This window comes from Saccopteryx bilineata, chromosome 5, assembly GCF_036850765.1.
Source record: "Saccopteryx bilineata isolate mSacBil1 chromosome 5, mSacBil1_pri_phased_curated, whole genome shotgun sequence".
NCBI lineage: Eukaryota > Metazoa > Chordata > Mammalia > Chiroptera > Emballonuridae > Saccopteryx > Saccopteryx bilineata.
Window position 1 is genome coordinate 110505966 of NC_089494.1, and position 18122 is coordinate 110524087.

At 42.7% G+C, this 18122-nt stretch overlaps 1 protein-coding gene across 4 annotated transcripts in view; it reads left to right on the forward strand.

The window, feature by feature from the left end:
* Positions 1-245: 245 nt before the first annotated feature.
* The window catches only part of DPP10 (dipeptidyl peptidase like 10), a 713505-nt gene continuing 695628 nt past the window's right edge, over positions 246-18122 (forward strand). For 3 of the 4 annotated variants that reach the window (XM_066280442.1, XM_066280446.1, XM_066280443.1), the window contains exon 1: positions 246-815. In XM_066280442.1, the coding sequence (XP_066136539.1) occupies positions 744-815 (72 nt within the window). In that variant the 5' untranslated portion in view covers positions 246-743. Of the gene's footprint in view, positions 816-979; positions 1052-18122 lie in introns of those variants that run through there. The other variant, XM_066280445.1, reaches the window with a different exon arrangement.

Sequence of the window (18122 nt, forward strand, 5' to 3'; positions counted from 1 at the left end):
CCTCGGGTCCTAATCTGGAACAATCTTTTGGGTCCTGACAGGTGTTGGTGGCTTCCGTGGGGCTCTGGGCCCCCAATTCCCCGCTGCCCCCTGCCTTCTCGAGGCTCTGGAGCATGCCCAGCGGCAGCGCTGGAGCCACCGAGGGCTCTGCTTGGGCACACTCCGCTTCTCCGGGTTTTAGCAGGAGCCGCAGGGGGCGGGGACCGGCGGAGCCCCACAGCTTGGGCCGCACGTGTGGCGGGTCGCGCGCAGCGCAGAGCTGTCTCCGGCGCGGTGGTTGCTCGGAAGATGCTGGAGCGCGGCGCCCCGCTGCTCAACCTGGCGCGCGGAGCGCGGCGGGCGCCCCGAGCGGGCGCGGGGCGCAGACTGCGGTAGAATGCGAGCCGGGCTCCGGCGCTGTGCGACGTCGCTCCAGCGCGGTCAGGTGCCGCTCGCCGTTCCACTAACTTGCTACTTGGGGGTGTTTGGTCTCCGAGGCTCGCCAGGCTTCGGGGTGGTGGGGGGCGGGGAAGTGGAGACTCCGAGGGTCTGAGGTAGCCGAAGGAGAGATCTGGCGCGGGGGCGCTCGCCGGGTGCCGCTCATCTCCCCTCTCTGCGCTCCCCTCCCCCCACCCCTTCGCTGCCTTTTCCCTTACGCCAATTCGGAAAGCGCCGGGCGCCTGTGAAATGCGATCGCTGCCAAGTGACGGTCCCCGAGTCTGAAGTGCCCGCGAGGAAGTGAGCGCCACCGCGGGCCGCCGGCGATGACAGCCATGAAGCAAGAGCAGCAGCCCACCGTGGGGACCAGGGCGAGCCAGGCGCAGCCGGCGGACCAGGTGAGTTGGCAGGCGCCGCCAGGCCCTTTTGAGCAGCGGAGCTCCAGTCGGCGCCCCCCAGCCCCTCCTCCTCGGCCCGGCTCCCACGCCTCCTCTCCGCACCCTCCGCCCGTCTCAGCTCCGGGCTCTGCCTGGCTCCTCCATGGACTCTGCGGGAAGTTAGAGCCTCCCAGTGCGCTCCGGGGCTGGGCGAGAGGATGCGCAAGGTGGAGAGCCGCGGGGAAAGGGGACAGGAGGTAAAGGCGGCCTGGCCGGAGAGCCTTGGCGGGCTGGCCACGGGGGGCGGGAAGAGTGGCCGGGGCCGAGGGATGGGGGTCTCTTACCGCCTGGTAACGCACATTGGGCGAATTGGTGCGCTTCTGGGGGTGTCCATTCGCGGGGTTCGAGCCCGCGTAGCTGAAAGGAGCGCTGGCCAAAGCTATCCGAAGAGGCAATGACCTTTAGGCTGACAAGAGTTTTCCCTTTCGTTTGTTTTTCTTTTGAGGAGACTGGGATGGGGGCTAAGTAGGGAAGGAGGTAAGCCTGGCATCTGTGGTCTCAGAGCGGTGGAGCTTGGGAGCAGAAAGGCGATGATTATGGAGAGCTGGGAAGATCCTGGCTTTAGTGATTTCTTGGGTCCAGATGTCTTGTGTCAATGGAGATGGGGTGCCCTGTGCTGGCTGACGGTTATTTCTGTCCCTTCAACGCCATTCTGCACCTGCCATCACCACCACCACCCCCTTTTTTGTTTCAGTCTTTAGGGCTCTGTAGCATAACCGTTCGGTGGACCTCCATCGCGTTTCTGTCCCTGGGTTGGGGAGACTAGCGAGTTCGGTGTCGCTTTTCCCCAAAGTTGGAGGGTCTGGAGCGCTAAGGGGTCCGTGGTTGGGAGAGGGGAGGCTGTGATGCGTTGGCTCCAGGGGCTGTCACGTTTGCGTCAATTAGAGACCGAGCTGAGAGGGCTACACTTAGTTGGGTCGGCGGATAGTCTCGAAGCGGGAGCATGCTGCTGGGGTGCCGGAGATGGGCCTTTTGCCCCGGGTGCACTGTTGAGGGCGACTGACGCGTTTCTGGAAGAGACATTCCCAGCTAATTGTCAGAAGTGGGGTGAAGGGGGTGCAAGCCGCTCGGCTTCTGTAGCTGCTCTGTACTTTGCATATTCTAAGCACCGAGGAGCAAGTGGAGGGGAGCTGTTTAAATCCCCCAGTAGTGGCCATGAGGAAGAGGAGGCGATTCCGGGGCTGCTGTTATTAATATTCTAGACTTGGTCATCTCGCCTGGTTGTGGTCTCCCTCTTCTCTCCTTCCCTTCCCTTCTCATTTGCTTCACGTGCGCTTCACACAGGTGGTATTACTCAATGCCTTAGAAGCCCCCCACCCCCCTTTTCCTGGAGTGAATGTTACAGTTTTTACAAAGCAGCTGTTTTCTTAAGTCATCGTCTTTGCTCCCTTTCCTGGGATAAGTATGAAGTATTAAAATATTTATATCTTTTTTCCTTACATCTCATTTCCCTGCTCCCTCCAACACACACTACAAAGTATCAATAGCAACTGGTTAGAAGATTTTAAAAATAATTTCAGGAGAGGAGCAGGGATTTAACATCCTCTTTCAGGCTGATGGCACCCAAATTTCATTAACACACCAGCCACTGAGCCTCTCTATTGCTTTTAGATTCATGCTACTAATAAAAACGATTAGTCGGGTGAGAGTTCCCATATGCAGTCTTTACTCACTAACCTGTGACACCAGCTGGTTACTTGAGGTGCTGCAAACAGTTTGGTGATGGGGTGGGGGAGGGGGGAGGGGTGGGGGGTGGAAAAGCTGAGCAGTGAGCAGTGCATGGGGAAGCTGAACATGTGTGTGTGAGTAGTGGACAAGCTGTGTATGCATAGCAGAACCTTTTTGTCAGGACTAATCTGGTACTTCAGATTTATGAAAAGATACATTGAAACTTGAATCGTTTTTCTTGTTAGCATGCATTTTTGTTCATAGCCATTCCCAATATTCAGAAAGTGGCCATTTGAAGAACTTTTGTTTTAATTGAGTTTTTAAAGTGCCTTTCTGAGTATTTACATAATTTTAAAATGTCAATGGTATGTATACTAGGATTTAAAATGAAAGAGATTAATTTTGCAAGAGGAAGGAAAGTCAGATTGAAATATACATGGCAGTATCCCATTGTGGGTTTCCAACCACTCCCAGGAAATACCTGTATCTAGTGTATCCTTTGTTTAAAGCTTGACATATAAAACGATGGCTAGATAATGTGGACGATTGCTGTGAATGCTTAAACCACTTGCTGTAAGATTACTAAATTTTTATTAACAGTATTAGTCATTGTGGTCTAATTTTGCAATTGTCACACAACCCCCATGTGGTACTAGATATAATACCTCCACATTGACATGATTGATTATTCAGGCTTTTATGGTATTTCTGGAAAAATATTCACAAATTTAAATAAAAATGTAGCTTTATGTATTCCTACTTAATGGTTAAATAGGGGGCGTGTTCCAGCTAATCATTCACTGTATATTGATTTTGAATGATTCAAGCTTTTGAGTGCTGCCAGAAAGGTTTTTCATTTTCCACGGTAGAGATTTTTTATAAAACCTCAAAAAACACCATGTCCTGAAGCCATTAGACACCTATTTCCACTTACAGCACTTAGTCTTTCCTCTTCGTGAAATGGCTATGAACGTATAATTTGGTTGTTGTTATGGTCCTTTAGAGAGCTCTACCTCCCTGTTCCATCTTATCCTTACCATCTCTGGTAGAAGGTGCCATGGCCAGAGGCCCCCACTCCCCAGGGAGCAGCGGCAATGTTCATTAATATTCTGAATTATTGGAAATATTTTTTATCATCTTAGTAGGATTTCCTTTAAAGTTTCATTGATTAAATAAGTGTTTACTACAATTACCTTTGTTGTTTCCATAACACTCCACATTTACAAAAGTGTTTAAAAATAAATGTTTCTATATGGTTAGATACTTGATCAATATCCCATTTTACATCCAGGGATCCAGAATCTTTAGTTGCTAGTTGTAACTTACTATTTTTTTCTTTTAAGTCACTGTTTAAAATGCTTGCCTTTTGCAGGGTACTGTCCTCCAGGCTTCTAAGAAAACATTTATTAAATGCATTTTCATGCTTGATCCTGAAAGCAACTTTTTGAAGTAGTTCCTGTTGCTCTTCCCATTTTAGAAATGAAAACACAGAGGACTAAAGAAACTAAGCAGTTTTATCAAACTTGTCTTCATAAGTGGTGATGAGACTTAGTCCTAGCCTGTAGCGTGTAAGATAAAATAAATTCAGAAATAAATTTAAGTCAAAGCACTACCTTCTAATTTTGACGCAACCACAGTTCAACGCATTTGTATTAGAAAAATGCATTATAATTGCAAATAGCATTTGTGTGTTTGGATTTACCTTGAATGTAAAATGGATGAAGACTTTTTTTAAAGTTTCAACAAACAGTAACAGCTCTTGGAATTTTAAAGTTAACTTTAACATTTCTTCTTTTGGTAGAGATAACATAAAAATTGCCAGATATATTGTGATAAGTGCACAGGAACATGTTTTTTAGAAAAGTCTTTGAATCATTTGCTCTTGGTAACTGTGAGACTTTTAAGGTTTGTTAAATGAGTAAAATTTATAGTCAGATCTGGTTTAGAATTTGCTCACATTTCCACCAGGTGGCACCCTTCTGCTGAATCCAGTGGGTAAAAATATTGCCTAGAGCATTTGTCTTTTCAGACCCAAGAAAACAGCGCCAAACCAAAACAAAACCTGAAATAAAACAAAAAAATAAATAAATAAAGAAATACTACAACCCTCTTTTCTGAAACATGACTAAAAAGTGTATTTTATGAACCAGTATTTATGATGCGAGGACAGTGCTAGTTATGCAGTTTTCTTTAATTATAGTAGAAAACCAATCTCTTACAATTGAACATGTATCAGCCTGTTGATTAAATAATTCATGGGACAAAACTGCAATTAAATATGTAATGTATAGAATGCCTTTTGTAAATATATGTCGTACTTTTGACCTTTAGATAATTAACCTAAAATGTTTCCATACAGAAATTAGGATTCAGTATTTTTACTTCAACTTTGGTCTGGCAAATCTGACTAAAATGTTTATAAATAGTTTTAGAAATCATGTTGAAAAACTTTATTTAATAGAAGTTTTATTAGTTTTCTTCTAAACATTCAACATAAAAGATATATAATATATTATCTAATTAGTGGGAGAGTTCTATCTGATTTGGTTATAAAATATATTTTTTAATTTTTATTACTTTTTTATTTTTCTGAAGTTAGAAGCAGGGAGGCAGAGAGACTCCCACATGCGCCTGACTGGGATCCACCCAGCATGCCCCTTAGGAGGCGATGCTCTGCCCATCTAAACTGTTGCTCCGTTGCAACCAGAGCCATACACGCATCTGAGGTGGAGGCCATGGAGCCATCCTCAATGCCCAGGCCAAATTTGCTCCAATGGAGGCTTAGCTGCAGGAAGGAAAGAGAGAGAGAGAGAAGGGAGAGGAGGAAGGGTGGAGAAGCAGATGGGCACTTCTCCTGTGTGCCATGACTGGGAATCGAACCCGGGACTTCCACATGCCGGTCCGATGCTCTACCGCAGAGCCAACTGGCCAGTGCCCTAAAAGATATTTCAGATTGGATATAGGTGTTAGGTATAAATTCTTATAAGTCATAAGGGGATAATATATACTCTCTACTCTTCCTTAATTTTGTTATTACATATATTTTTATGCATATCTTCATATATTTGTATATATGTAAATGACATTTAGTCTACTGAGTTTAGAACATACTTCAGAACATCCCTTGCTTATAAGCTTCTAATCTCTGTTTATTTCAGAGACTGAGCAATTGTGCATTGAAAGATCAAATTATATAAAACAAGTTAAAGAAAATTGTATCATTAAATATTAATGCTGCATTATCTTATGAAGTGCATTACATTGATAACAGAAAACTGAAACTAAGTTTCTCCCAGTCTGAGTAAAGTAAACCTATTTCAAAATTTTGGTTTCTTGAATCATTTATGATTACTTAATGTTTTAAGCGTCAGTACTTAGAGGCATATTGTTAATTGATTTACAGTGTTGCATACACAGCACTAAAATGTTGCAACTAAGGCGATGCTCTCTTCTGCCGTCAACCACAGATTTCTGTTTACTACTTGTCTATGGCTTGTGCACTGGAAACCACAGATTCAGGTTCCGATCCCAGATTCTCCAGTCATCACTGTGTTTTCTTGGGGAGGAAAACTCATTTTCTCTATTTCATCTATGAATGAAGGTGACTAGATCTTTTCTGTGTTTGTAAGGATTAACTGACATACTATGTAGAAGCTTTAAACAATGCCTGTCTCATATCAAGTGCTGTCATTAAATGCATAATCTAGGAATAGGAGCCTAGAGAGAAAATAAAAAAGCTTAGAAAAGCATTAAGCCACCTATACATGGTGTATTATTTTAACATTTTATAGAACATTGTATTGTTCAATATGCATACTTGTGTGCACACATATAAGTTTTATATTTATATAATATGTACCATTTGGTTTGGACATTATACCTGATTTTGCTGACATGCAGGCTTTAGAATATTCTGTTAGATCCTTACTTCTATTCAATTGAAACTCACTTCTTTACTGCCCTATGTGGCAAAGGGCCAGGTTAAAAATAAACATTGGCTAATTTTCACTAACAGGTGAAGGAGTTGCTAGATATGTGGCATATTGATTTCAGTGTAATGCATTTCATAAGGTAATTAACTTGGAGAAGAAGGATGTTTGCAAAGAGAGGTGTGATCTATAGAATTATCTCAGGAGGGGAGCTTTCAGTCAGTGGGGCAGGAGAAGGTACATAGCATAGGAGCCCTTACAACCCCAGGGTGGTTGTACCTACTGTCATTGCAGGTGGGAATTAGTGATCTGGCTCTGGGCTCAGCATCATTCAAAAGACCTTTTCTACACAACATAATCTGCAGCTATTCCCACTCAATATTCAAATGCACATGACATATCTCGATATTCCAACTGTCACATCTTAGAGACATTGAGGGTTCCATTCCTGACCACTGCAATAAAGTGAATATTGCAAGAAAACAAGTCACACAGATATATTGATTTCCCAGTCAGTGTGAAGGTTATGCCTGTATTATACTATAGTCTGTTAAGTATGCAATATCATTATGTCTAAAATATGTATCTTAATTAAAAATACTTTATTGCTAAAGAAATGCTAACCATCAGCTGAGCCTTCAGTGAATTGTATGTAACCTTCCTGCTCATGGATTGTCATAATCATTTTGCCTCGATGTTGGTGGCTGCTGACTGACCAGGGTAGTGGTGGCTGAAGGTTGGGTGACTGTGGCAATTTTGTAAAATAAGGCAGCAATGAAGTGTGCTGCATAGATGGACCTTTCCTTTCACAAATAATCACTCTGTGGCATGTGATACTGTCTATAGCATTTCACCCACGGTAGAACTTCCATAATACTTTCACAGGTACTGAGTGACTTTATATTTTCTAAACAAGTTTATGTGATACAGGAATAATATAATGGGGGCATAACTAAGACATACATCAGCTAAGAAAGTCTGGAAATTTCCTCATCTGCAGATCTGTAAAAGTCCCCAAAAGGGCAAGTATAGGATGAGGGAATATGAACTTCTTTATAATCACTTGTCCTCGCACAAAGTTGGAAATGTTTCTTCAGTAGTATATTTTGCTCACCTTGAAATTCATACAGCTCAGGATTACTTTCATCACATTGTTGTTTTAGTGTGTGCACTGAGTGTTCCAAAAGCTTGTTGGCAATAACCAGTCTGTCTACATATCTTTATCCAGACAGGACCTGTTCTCCAAGGCTTCAAACTATATATCTGCAGTCCCCTCTGCCTGGTAGATGTTCTTGTTTAGTATGCATTAACTTCAGGAATGCCTGTCATTTCCAGGATAGTAGAAAAAGCTGTAAAGTAGGTTCTGTGGGGAGAACGGGATAGTCACGAGAATCTGTTGTAGACTCATTTTTGTTAAGGTGTTCTGACCCTTAGGATTTCAGACATACCCACATGTAATGGTAAATATACCCTCGCTGCCAGGCTAACTACAGAAAACTCATATTTATCCAAAACCGATAAAATAAGTAGTATATTTCCAACTGTTATGTTCAGTAATTGATGTAAATAGTATTCTTCGTAATGTCTTCTACATAATAAAACATGATTTTCACTTTCTTTTCAAGTTTGTTATGCCATAGACCATTTGAGAATTACTAGTATTGTAATAATTTTTTAAATGAACCTTCAGATAATATGCATAGTTAATTAACCAGAATAGTGCATTCTACAATATTTTTGGAATTTCCAGATGATTTTCAGATTAATTATATTTTGGGAGGGGCAATATGATGTATGTTGAGGACAGAGACAAACAAATTTCAAATTGAAGCCTAACATTTATTGTGTATCTAGGACAAACTAATCTGACTAAAAGCATTCCTTCATCTATAAAGGAACAGGGTGTTGAAAAGGTTGCAAAGGTTGGAGACAGTCTCTGTGAATGTGTTTGTATAACATCTAGCCCATAACAGAACTTGTTATTTTTATTCTTTTTTTTTTTTACAGGGACAGAGAGAGAGTCAGAGAGATGGATAGATAGGGACAGACAGACAAGAGTGGAGAAAGATGAGAAGCATCAATCATCAGTTTTTTGTTGCGACATCTTAGTTGTTCATTGATTGCTTTCTCATATGTGCCTTGACTGTGGCCTTTCAGCAGACCGGGTAACCCCTTGCTGAAGCCAGCGACTTTGGGTCCAAGCTGGTGAGCTTTTTGCTCAAGCCAGATGAGCCCACACTCAAGCTGGCGACCTCGGGGTCTCGAACCTGGGTCCTCCGCATCCCAGTCCGACGCTCTATCCACTGTGCCACTGCCTGGTCAGGCTGTTATTTTTATTCTTATTGCCACTATGTCTCTAAATCATTTGAGAAGGTTATTTCATTCTTTTGTGATGGTAACTTTACATTAATGAACATGCTGAAAAAACGTGTGGTGTGTATACATTACCAAATGTACACATATATGTGATCTAAATATACTGAGTGTTTTGTAGTGAAATATTATAGGGCATCGGTAAAAATGAACTTATAAAAACCAGACTGATACCTGCTATTTTTAGATAACCTGTTTTCCTAGAAGACTTAAGATCTTTTTTGAAGTACTGCTTTAACATTCTATTTCCAGAAATTTTGTTTCCAGCAATGATTGACTTAGCAATTCGTTGTATATAGGAGCTGATGATATGTTGAGTTGAAATTTAAGGCAAGTTAGTTAAGTGTATAATCAAAACAGCCTTCACCTCTTTGTGAGCAGAGCCAAGCCAAGCTGTGCATTATCTGACTTCAGTATTATTGTAATTTATCATACCTATTGATTTTCTCAGGTCAATACAAAAACCTATGTATCAGGTTACAAGATAGAAAATGAAGAAAAGTAATGGAAAAGGCCATTTTTATTATCTTTAACCCCACCCCCTTTTTGAGATCTAAATGAAGATCCAATTTCTTGTTTCTCTGGAAGTCTCTGCTCTGAAAACATAAATGTGACTAATCTGAATTATATAATTGAGAACTTGAATGGCAGGCTCTCCTGCGATTTATTTTCAAATAATGGACCAGAGAGACTGCTGGAAGTTGCATTAAGAATCCTTGTACAGGATAAAAATAGATCTTTCCTGTTTTTGTACATGGGTTTACTTTTGGCAGGGGGACTCAGTAAGTGAAAACTGATACTGACACATCCATTCATCACATCCCACCCCTAGGAAAAGTTTTAATGAGTAATGAATTCAAGGCATGGCCATACTTTTTTTCCATTCATATATTTACAAACAAGTGTGAGAAAGTCATTTTTTTTAATGAAGCAACCTTTTTAATTAATGTTTCAAAACTTGCATAATGATTCTCCTTTCTTAGACACAGAATCAAAGATCAGAAATGAAGACACCTTTTGAAGAGAGGTCAAACATCTTTTCAAGAAGAGATGTCATTCACATCCACAGAGGCTGCTTACAGTTGCTCTAAAAGGACAGTTGCCAAATATTAGTGCCACAGTGCATTGTGGGAAGTTCTTCATCTGTCACCTCTCAAAAATGTCTGTCTGCTCACAGATTCAGTGCCTCTTGTCTTACAGGATGGTACTTTTGGATTTTTTGGTCTTTCTTTTGTCTGTGCCACTTCCAAATCCAAATCTTGTTCTTTCTCCCTCTCTGCATTTCTCTCTCAGGTCTGGTCTCCGTCCAAGATTGAGTCCCTGACATCTAGGCCACTGTGAGGTCCACAGTGGCCTTGTCTGTAAAACTTCTTCCTTCAGTCATAGATAGCAACAGAGTTTTGAGACATTGTTCTAATTGTGAAATCTAACGCGTTCAACTCTTCACTTATGGCCATTTTCCGTGTGTCATGCTGCCAGAGTTAGCTGTTGGCACAGAGCGTTTGTCGGTGGTGTCTTGGTGGCTCATCTGCCTTCCTTAACACTTGACATCAGAATAACTTTGATAAACATTTTATATTTTTAAGAGCTTTGAACCTATAGGCAAAGCTCACTTGACATTTCTCGATTTCTCCTTTGTGATATATTGGTTCCAGGCCAGTGGGCTGTAGAGTTTTGGCACCTGGCCTTAGTACTTCCCTGAACCACATATGCTTCTTCTCCAACTTAGCATGGCAGGAAGCCACCCAGAGCCGCAAAGCCGTTCGGAAAGGAGTTGGAGTCCACTGTTCCGAGGAAGTGACAGCACTTCTCTCCATCCACGCGGATACTAGCGTTCTCAAACCCCGTCTTCCCCTCAGTGGGAAGGAGCACTCATTGATCTCTACAGTCAGCGTTTGAAAAAATCACATTTCAATACTTGATAGACGAGTGGGTTGGATGAGTTCCTTCCTGAGAGAGGAAGGCTGCACTGTGAAACTTTGGAGCATGAGCATGAATGTTAGCACTCTCTTGGAGAGTTGAGAGAAACAGTAAGCTTTTATGTATTTATTTTCCACTGGATTTTTTGGAAAGTAAAGCTGTTTCTAGAAGCTGGGATAATTTGGTTGAGCGTACCAGATCTGTGAAATGTTTACATGCTAAATAAATCAGGAAGCATGATTTTTTGAGTCACATAACATTCTTTCTAGTGGAAAAAACCTAGGGATTTCTATTTAATTAACCTCAGTTAAATTCTACGTATTAATCTATGCAAGTCTCAGCTTGAAGAATTGTTGTATTAGTAATGAGATAGGTTTGTTATCCAAGGGCTGCTGAAAATGGTCCTTCCTTCCTTCCTTCCTTCCTTCCTTCCTTCCTTCCTTCCTTCCTTCCTTCCTTCCATTCTCTTTCTCTCTCTCTCCTCCTTCCTCCCTCCCTCCCATCCATCCATCCATCCATCCATCCATCCATCCATATTCTCTCTCCCTCCCTCCCTCCCTCCCATATTTCCTTCCTTCGTTATTAATATGATGTGGGCAAAATAAACTATAATAGATGTGGAGGTCCCCAGACATTGGAAATATCAGCTTTCAAGTTTCTTTCTATTACTTTGAAAAAATTTCAGAAGACCGCTAATATTGAGCTTTTATTTTTATTGATACAGAGGTTATATGAATTCATCCTAGCTCCAAAGCAAACATAGGTTATGGGTTGGTCAAGAAAATATATGGCATTCATTTTTATATTTCTTGTGTAAGTTTATGAAAATCTACAGAGCTTGTATTTTGAAGGTGGATAACTCAATATGCATTTGCTTTTCCTAAATTGGTGTTTTTCTTCCCCGTGCTATGGTTAAATCCCATCTCATGCATGTAATACATTCTATATGTGGACTGCTGCCTCAGTTCCTACTCAGAGCTACAGCCCTTGAGCTGTAACGACAAATCCAAAAAAACTAATACAGAATCACAGATGGTGCAAATATTTGAAAATAAGTAAATACGATCTAGGATTAGCTCTTTGGGCTCTGAAATGTCAGCTTTGCATTGCTTATTGGTCACACAAGGCGATTTTAGTTAAGGGAAAACTCGGGACAAATGCATCATGATGGAAAATTGCTGCCTTGGAGTTATGCAACACAACAAGCCCATGATTGTTCTATAAACTCCAAGCAAGTCACTCTGTAGCAAGGGAAAGGTGCTCAGGAGATGTCACAGTACCAAGAGGTTACACAGGAGATAAAAATAAGTAGGTATCATAGCTTGGAACTGTGGTACAGAACCATCTGCTGATGTCTATTTAAAGTCAGTTTTAAGGGGAAAGTATCCATTCTTATGGGTATGCTGTAGGTAGGCACATATTAAATAATCTGAGCATGGGAAGTAGTGGTCAGGTTGCCAGTGTGAAATCCATAGATGGTGATAATTATAACGTGCACTGTGTGTCTTTTTTTCTGATTGAGGCTTAAACAGTAGAACAAAATCTTCTTTCAGTTTTTCCCCTTTAAAAGATGCAGTTGTTTTAAAATGATCTTAGAAATAACAGTGGTGATTAAGCCAACTGGTTTTTTGATAAGACATCTGGATGATAAATGCTGCCTTGCTCAAGGTCATCAGACTGATGAATTTGGTAGATTAGAAACCAAAGCTCTTCGCTCCAAGGTTGGGTTTGGTCAAAGAAGCCTTACTTAGTCACTGGGCTCACAGAAACCTATTTTTGTTACTGTTGTCGGTATTGCTGTCATTAAAAGGGAAAGTAGTTCAGTATTAAAATGGAAGGTCCCAGGTAGTTTAAAAGATTTTGTTGTTATTTTTATGTTTAGTTTAAAATTTTTTTCTAGGTAGTTGGTTCTTTTAAAAATTATTATTATTTTTTTTCTGAAGCTGGAAACGGGGAGAGACAGTCAGACAGACTCCCGCATGCGCCCGACTGGGATCCACCTGGCACGCCCACCAGGGGGCGATGCTCTGCCCCTTCGGGGGGTTGCTCTGTTGCGACCAGAGCCACTCTAGCGCCTGGGGCAGAGGCCAAGGAGCCATCCCCAGCGCCCGGGCCATCTTTGCTCCAATGGAGCCTTGGCTGCGGGAGGGGAAGAGAGAGACAGAGAGGAAGGGGGGGGGGCGGTGGAGAAGCAAATGGGCGCTTCTCCTATGTGCCCTGGCCAGGAATTGAACCCCGGTTCCTCGCACGCCAGGGCCGACGCTCTATCGCTGAGCCAACCGGCCAGGGCCAAATTATTTTTATTTTAGAGAAATGAAGAGAGAGAGAGAGAGAGAGGCATTTATTTGTTGTCCCACTTAGTTGTGCATTCATTGATTGCTTCCTGTATGTGCCCTGATTAGGAATCAAACCCGCAACCTTGGTGTTTTGGGATGATGTTCTAATCGACTAAGCTAACCAGCCAAGGACTTTATTTTAATTTTAATTTTTAAAAATTCTTATTGATTGATTGCAGAGAGAAGAAGAGAGGGATTGGGTGGGGTAGAGAGAGAGAGGGGAGGAAGAGAGAGTGAGTTGGCAGTAGGTTTAATAAGATTAGATTTATTATTTAGAGCCTATTGGGAAGCATCAGTGTGGTCACATGTGTAATGGTGAGGATGAAGCCTAAATTTTCTCAAGTTCCTTATTTGTCTGCTGAAGTGGCAGAGAATAGGAGGACTTGCTGCAGGTCGTATATGAAGTTCCGTAAGACAATGCTGATCCCTATCAAAGCATGCATTTACAAGCACAAAATCCTGGCTCTCATGGATATATAGGGACCATATGTCAAGGATTTAACTTATTAGTTATGTAACAAACATCAAGGTGGTAGAGCTTGTTTAAAAAGCATTTGAAGAAGAGAGATTTATATAGTCAGGAAAGGAATGGCCTATAGCGTTTTCAAAATCAGATACAAACTGGTGAGCAGCCAACATTTAACCTTTGGGGTTATTTTTCATAGCAGACAGAAGGTTTTTGCAACGTCTCTATTTTCTACAATTAACATTTTATTTTATAGACTCTGAGGGCCTATGATGATCACAAATGGTAAATCTGAAATTGGTACAATCTCCAAAAAGAGTTTGATCTTTGTGTGACATTGATCCCTCAGTTTCACATTGAAAAAGATGGACATGCATCATACTTAAGTTTTATTTCCAAGTTCTCAAACATTGTCTTAACCTTCCCCACCTCACATAAATGGTACAGTCTGATGCCATGGCCAACTTCTTAAGCACTTTCCTCAAAGCTTTCAAGTGTCTGATCTGATTCAGGAGCAGTGAGGTTCTGGAATACTGCCAGTGCAATGCTGCTTGTCGGGCTCACCCCGGCAAAGTGGTCCACGTAGTTTTGAATGATAGACGAGAACAATTTGGTAATTTCAGGTAGCTCTTTGTGGAGAAGATGAAATGGAATAGTTGCTCAGGAGGTGAAAAACCATTCTCTCCTGAATTTAGCAAAATAAGATTTCAGATCAAGTTTCATGGTAGTTATCCTTGGAGGTGGCTGCTTTCAGAGCTGCCTTTAGGAGGAGAGAGAGCTTGGCCCAAGGCTACATACGCAGTCTCATTCAGACATACAAATTTCCCTTTCCGTGTCACTCACTTTCTTGACTTCTAATCAAGAAGTAGCTGATCTCAGCCATTGTGTAATATATATCTGGAATTTCACCACTGCCTGACAATTGGATATTTGGAGAAGAATGAGGACACAGTCTAGAAGGTACATTAATAGAAAATCAAGTAGAATTTCCATAATTCTTTTACTTGATCTCTTCAAATGACCTAGACAGAAAATAAATGTATCTCAAATGACACTTGAAAAATTCCTAATTTTATGTTACAAATACTGAATGAATATGACTTAAAATGAGTTTTAAGTTTCTACTTACATATTCACACATAAAGGCACCATTTGATTTTATCAGAACATAATTCATTGTCTCTTAAGTTAGAGCTGTTTTCCAAATTAACCTGGAAATCATAAGTCAGATAATATAATTATAGTGAGATAGGACACTTTATCAGGAAGTCAGGACCCACTGGTCCCAGGAATGCCCGTGTGTTCTGTGGCACACCAGACCCTCAGGAAGCCAGGACCCACTGGTCCCGGGAATACTGTGTGCTCTGTGGCACTCCAGACCCTCAGGAAGCCAGGACCCACTGGTCCCGGGAATGCTATGTGCTCTGTGGCACTCCAGACCTCCGGAAGTCAGGACCCACTGGTCCAGGGAATGCTGTGTGCTCCGTGGCACTCCAGACCCTCAGGAAGCCAGGACCCACTGGTCCCAGTAATGCCCGTGTGCTCTGTGGCACACCAGACCCTCAGGAAGCCAGGACCCACTGGTCCCGGGAATGCTGTGTACTCCGTGGCACAACAGACCCTCAGGAAGCCAGGACCCACTGGTCCCGGGAATGCTGTGTGCTCTGTGGCACACCAGACCCTCAGGAAGCCAGGACCCACTGGTCCCGGGAATGCCCGTGTGCTCTGTGGCACACCAAACCCTCAGGAAGCCAGGGCCCACTGGTCCCGGGAATGCTGTGTGCTCTGTGGCACACCAGACCCTCAGGAAGCCAGGACCCACTGGTCCCGGGAATGCCCGTGTGCTCTGTGGCACACCAGACCCTCAGGAAGCCAGGGCCCACTGGTCCCGGGAATGCCCGTGTGCTCTGTGGCACACCAGACCCTCAGGAAGCCAGGGCCCACTGGTCCCGGGAATGCCCGTGTGCTCTGTGGCACTCCAGATCCTCAGGAAGCCAGGACCCACTGGTCCCGGGAATGCCCGTGTGTTCTGTGACACACCAGACCCTCAGGAAGTCAGGACCCACTGGTCCCGGGAATGCTGTGTGCTCCATAGCACACCAGAGTCTCTGTTTCCCTGGCTGCTGTTTGAGTCCATCTACACACTTAGTGGATGAATTAAACATTTGCCCCAGCAAAATCTATCTTTGTTATCTTATTAATGAATAGGCATTTATATAGAGACACTGAGGCTCATGCTTTAGAAAAGCTCTTCTAAATGAGTATGGGGGGGTGTCTTTCTGCCTCTTGTCTTGGTATTTGCAGAGGTAGGTGTTTATACTGGAAGGACTAAGGGTAGATCGAGGTATGCTTGATTACATTTTTCTTCCTTCTTTTCTTTGTTTTCTTTCTTTTCAAATAAGGAGAGAGGAGAGAGTCAATCAATAAATAAAAATATTTTTCTTCTTCCTGAAAATGTGTATCACCTAACAAAAACAACTCACCTTTGTTTTGACTGTGAATAAGGAAAATTTAAAAGCCAGTTCCTAACATGACACGGCATTACACTAAGACCTTGCAGGGCACATCTGTCGGTTTTATCATGGACCTTGAAAAGTGATTCTAAGACACAGTTTTGTGCAAAAATACTTAAAATGAATAAGTCTCATTGCTTTTAGGAAGTCACCAGGGAAAGTCTGTTAAATTATTGTGCTAACCTGCAGCTATTCAGAGTGTACCTTAGGCAGATTCTGTTTCAGTTGTCTATTACTTCATAACCCACTATTCCATCACTTGATGTCTTAAAACAACAAAAACAACAACTGTTTTATTTTCTCATGATTCTGTTGGTCAGGAGTTCTGGCAAGGCTGGGTGTCAGCTCTTCCACTTCACATGGTGATGAGCTTGGCTGCACTCAGCTAGCAGCTGAGCTGAGCTGAAAGGCCAGATCTTCACTCACATCTGGTACCTTGTGCTGCTCCTTCCCATGGCCTGCCACTCTCTGAACGCAGACAGTTTGGGCTTCTTCACAGGATGGGCATTAGGACTTCTTATCAAACCCTTGCCTTCCAAATGGAACGTTCCAAGCAGTGAGGCAGAAAACTGCAAATCTCTTGAGAATCAACTTTAGAACTTATAGAATGTCTGCTCTGTCACATTTTATTGGTTAAAGCAGGACACAGATCAACCTAAGTACAAAAGAAGGAAAAATGGACTCCTTATCTCCATAAAAGATGTGTGGTAAAGAATTTTTAATCATGTCACATCTACCACACCATTAGACAAAAAAACAAACCTATATCTGGGTCAAATATCCACCATATGAGCACATGGAGAAGGTCAAGGTGTTTCAGATGAAGGATAAAGGTGGTGCCTTGAGGTCAGTGCCCTGACTGGCTACCATCTGTCCACGTATGCCCCTTTGGAATGTGAAGGCAAGTTATCATTGTTAGAAAGCGGCCTTCAAATGTAATGATGCTCAACAGACAAGAATTTATATTTTTATTGTAAAAATAGAGATTGATACAAGACATTCTTTTTTATCTAGACAGAGTCATGAAATTTACTTGTTTGGGAGTAAATTTAGTGTACTAGGCCCTGGCCGGTTGGCTCAGTGGTAGAGCGTTGGCCTGGCGTGCGGAAGTCCCGGGTTCGATTCCCGGCCAGGGCACACAGGAGAGGCGCCTACCTGCTTCTCCACCCCTCCCCCTCTCCTTCCTCTCTGTCTCTCTCTTCCCCTCCCGAAGCTGAGGCTCCGTTGGAGCAAAGGATGGCCCGGGCGCTGGGGATGGCTCCATGGCCTCTGCCTCAGGCGCTAGAATGGCTCTGGTCGTGGCAGAGCGACACCCCAGATGGGCAGAGCATCGCCCCCTGGTGGGCGTGCCGAGTGGATCCCGGTCGGGCGCATGCGGGAGTCTGTCTGACTGCCTCCCCGTTTCCAGCCTCAGAAAAATATATATAAAAAAATTTAGTGTACTGCATGGTTGAAAATATATTCTAAATAAACGTTTAACTGCAGAGAACTTATGACCACTGAGTAAAGTGGTGCCTTAAAGGAAGATGCAGCCCTAGGCTTCTGAGAAGGTGCACAGTCATTATAGATAGAGAAAGGGACGGCATTGTACCTAGAATTTGGTTATTATGGCTATAAGGAGGATTTTTATTTCCTTCACTGTGAAATATTTTAGGTTGTCACATTTCATGTTGGAAGAAGCAGCTAAGCTGGGATTGGTGGGGTTCCAAATATTACACATAAACTCTGCTTTTTCAGATGGGGAGGAAGTTATCTGGAACATAATATATCCTCTACCTTGTACAATGGATCTTATCCCTTCTTCGATATTAACAGTACGTGAGAAGTAACCTGTTCTCAGTGGTGTGACTTTTCTAAAGTGGGCTACAATGCAGAAATGGTAGATGCCACTGTTCATTGTGTATGTTCCTATTTATGATAATTTTCTCCTTCATTTATGCCTTAGATTCAAGCAAAAGTTATTTAACTAAGATGGGGAGGCTATCTCAGAATGAAGACCCCTGTATAACCTCAGTGATGGGAAGTTCCTTTCTTGTGTTCCCCAATTCTCCATCCTGCCTGTT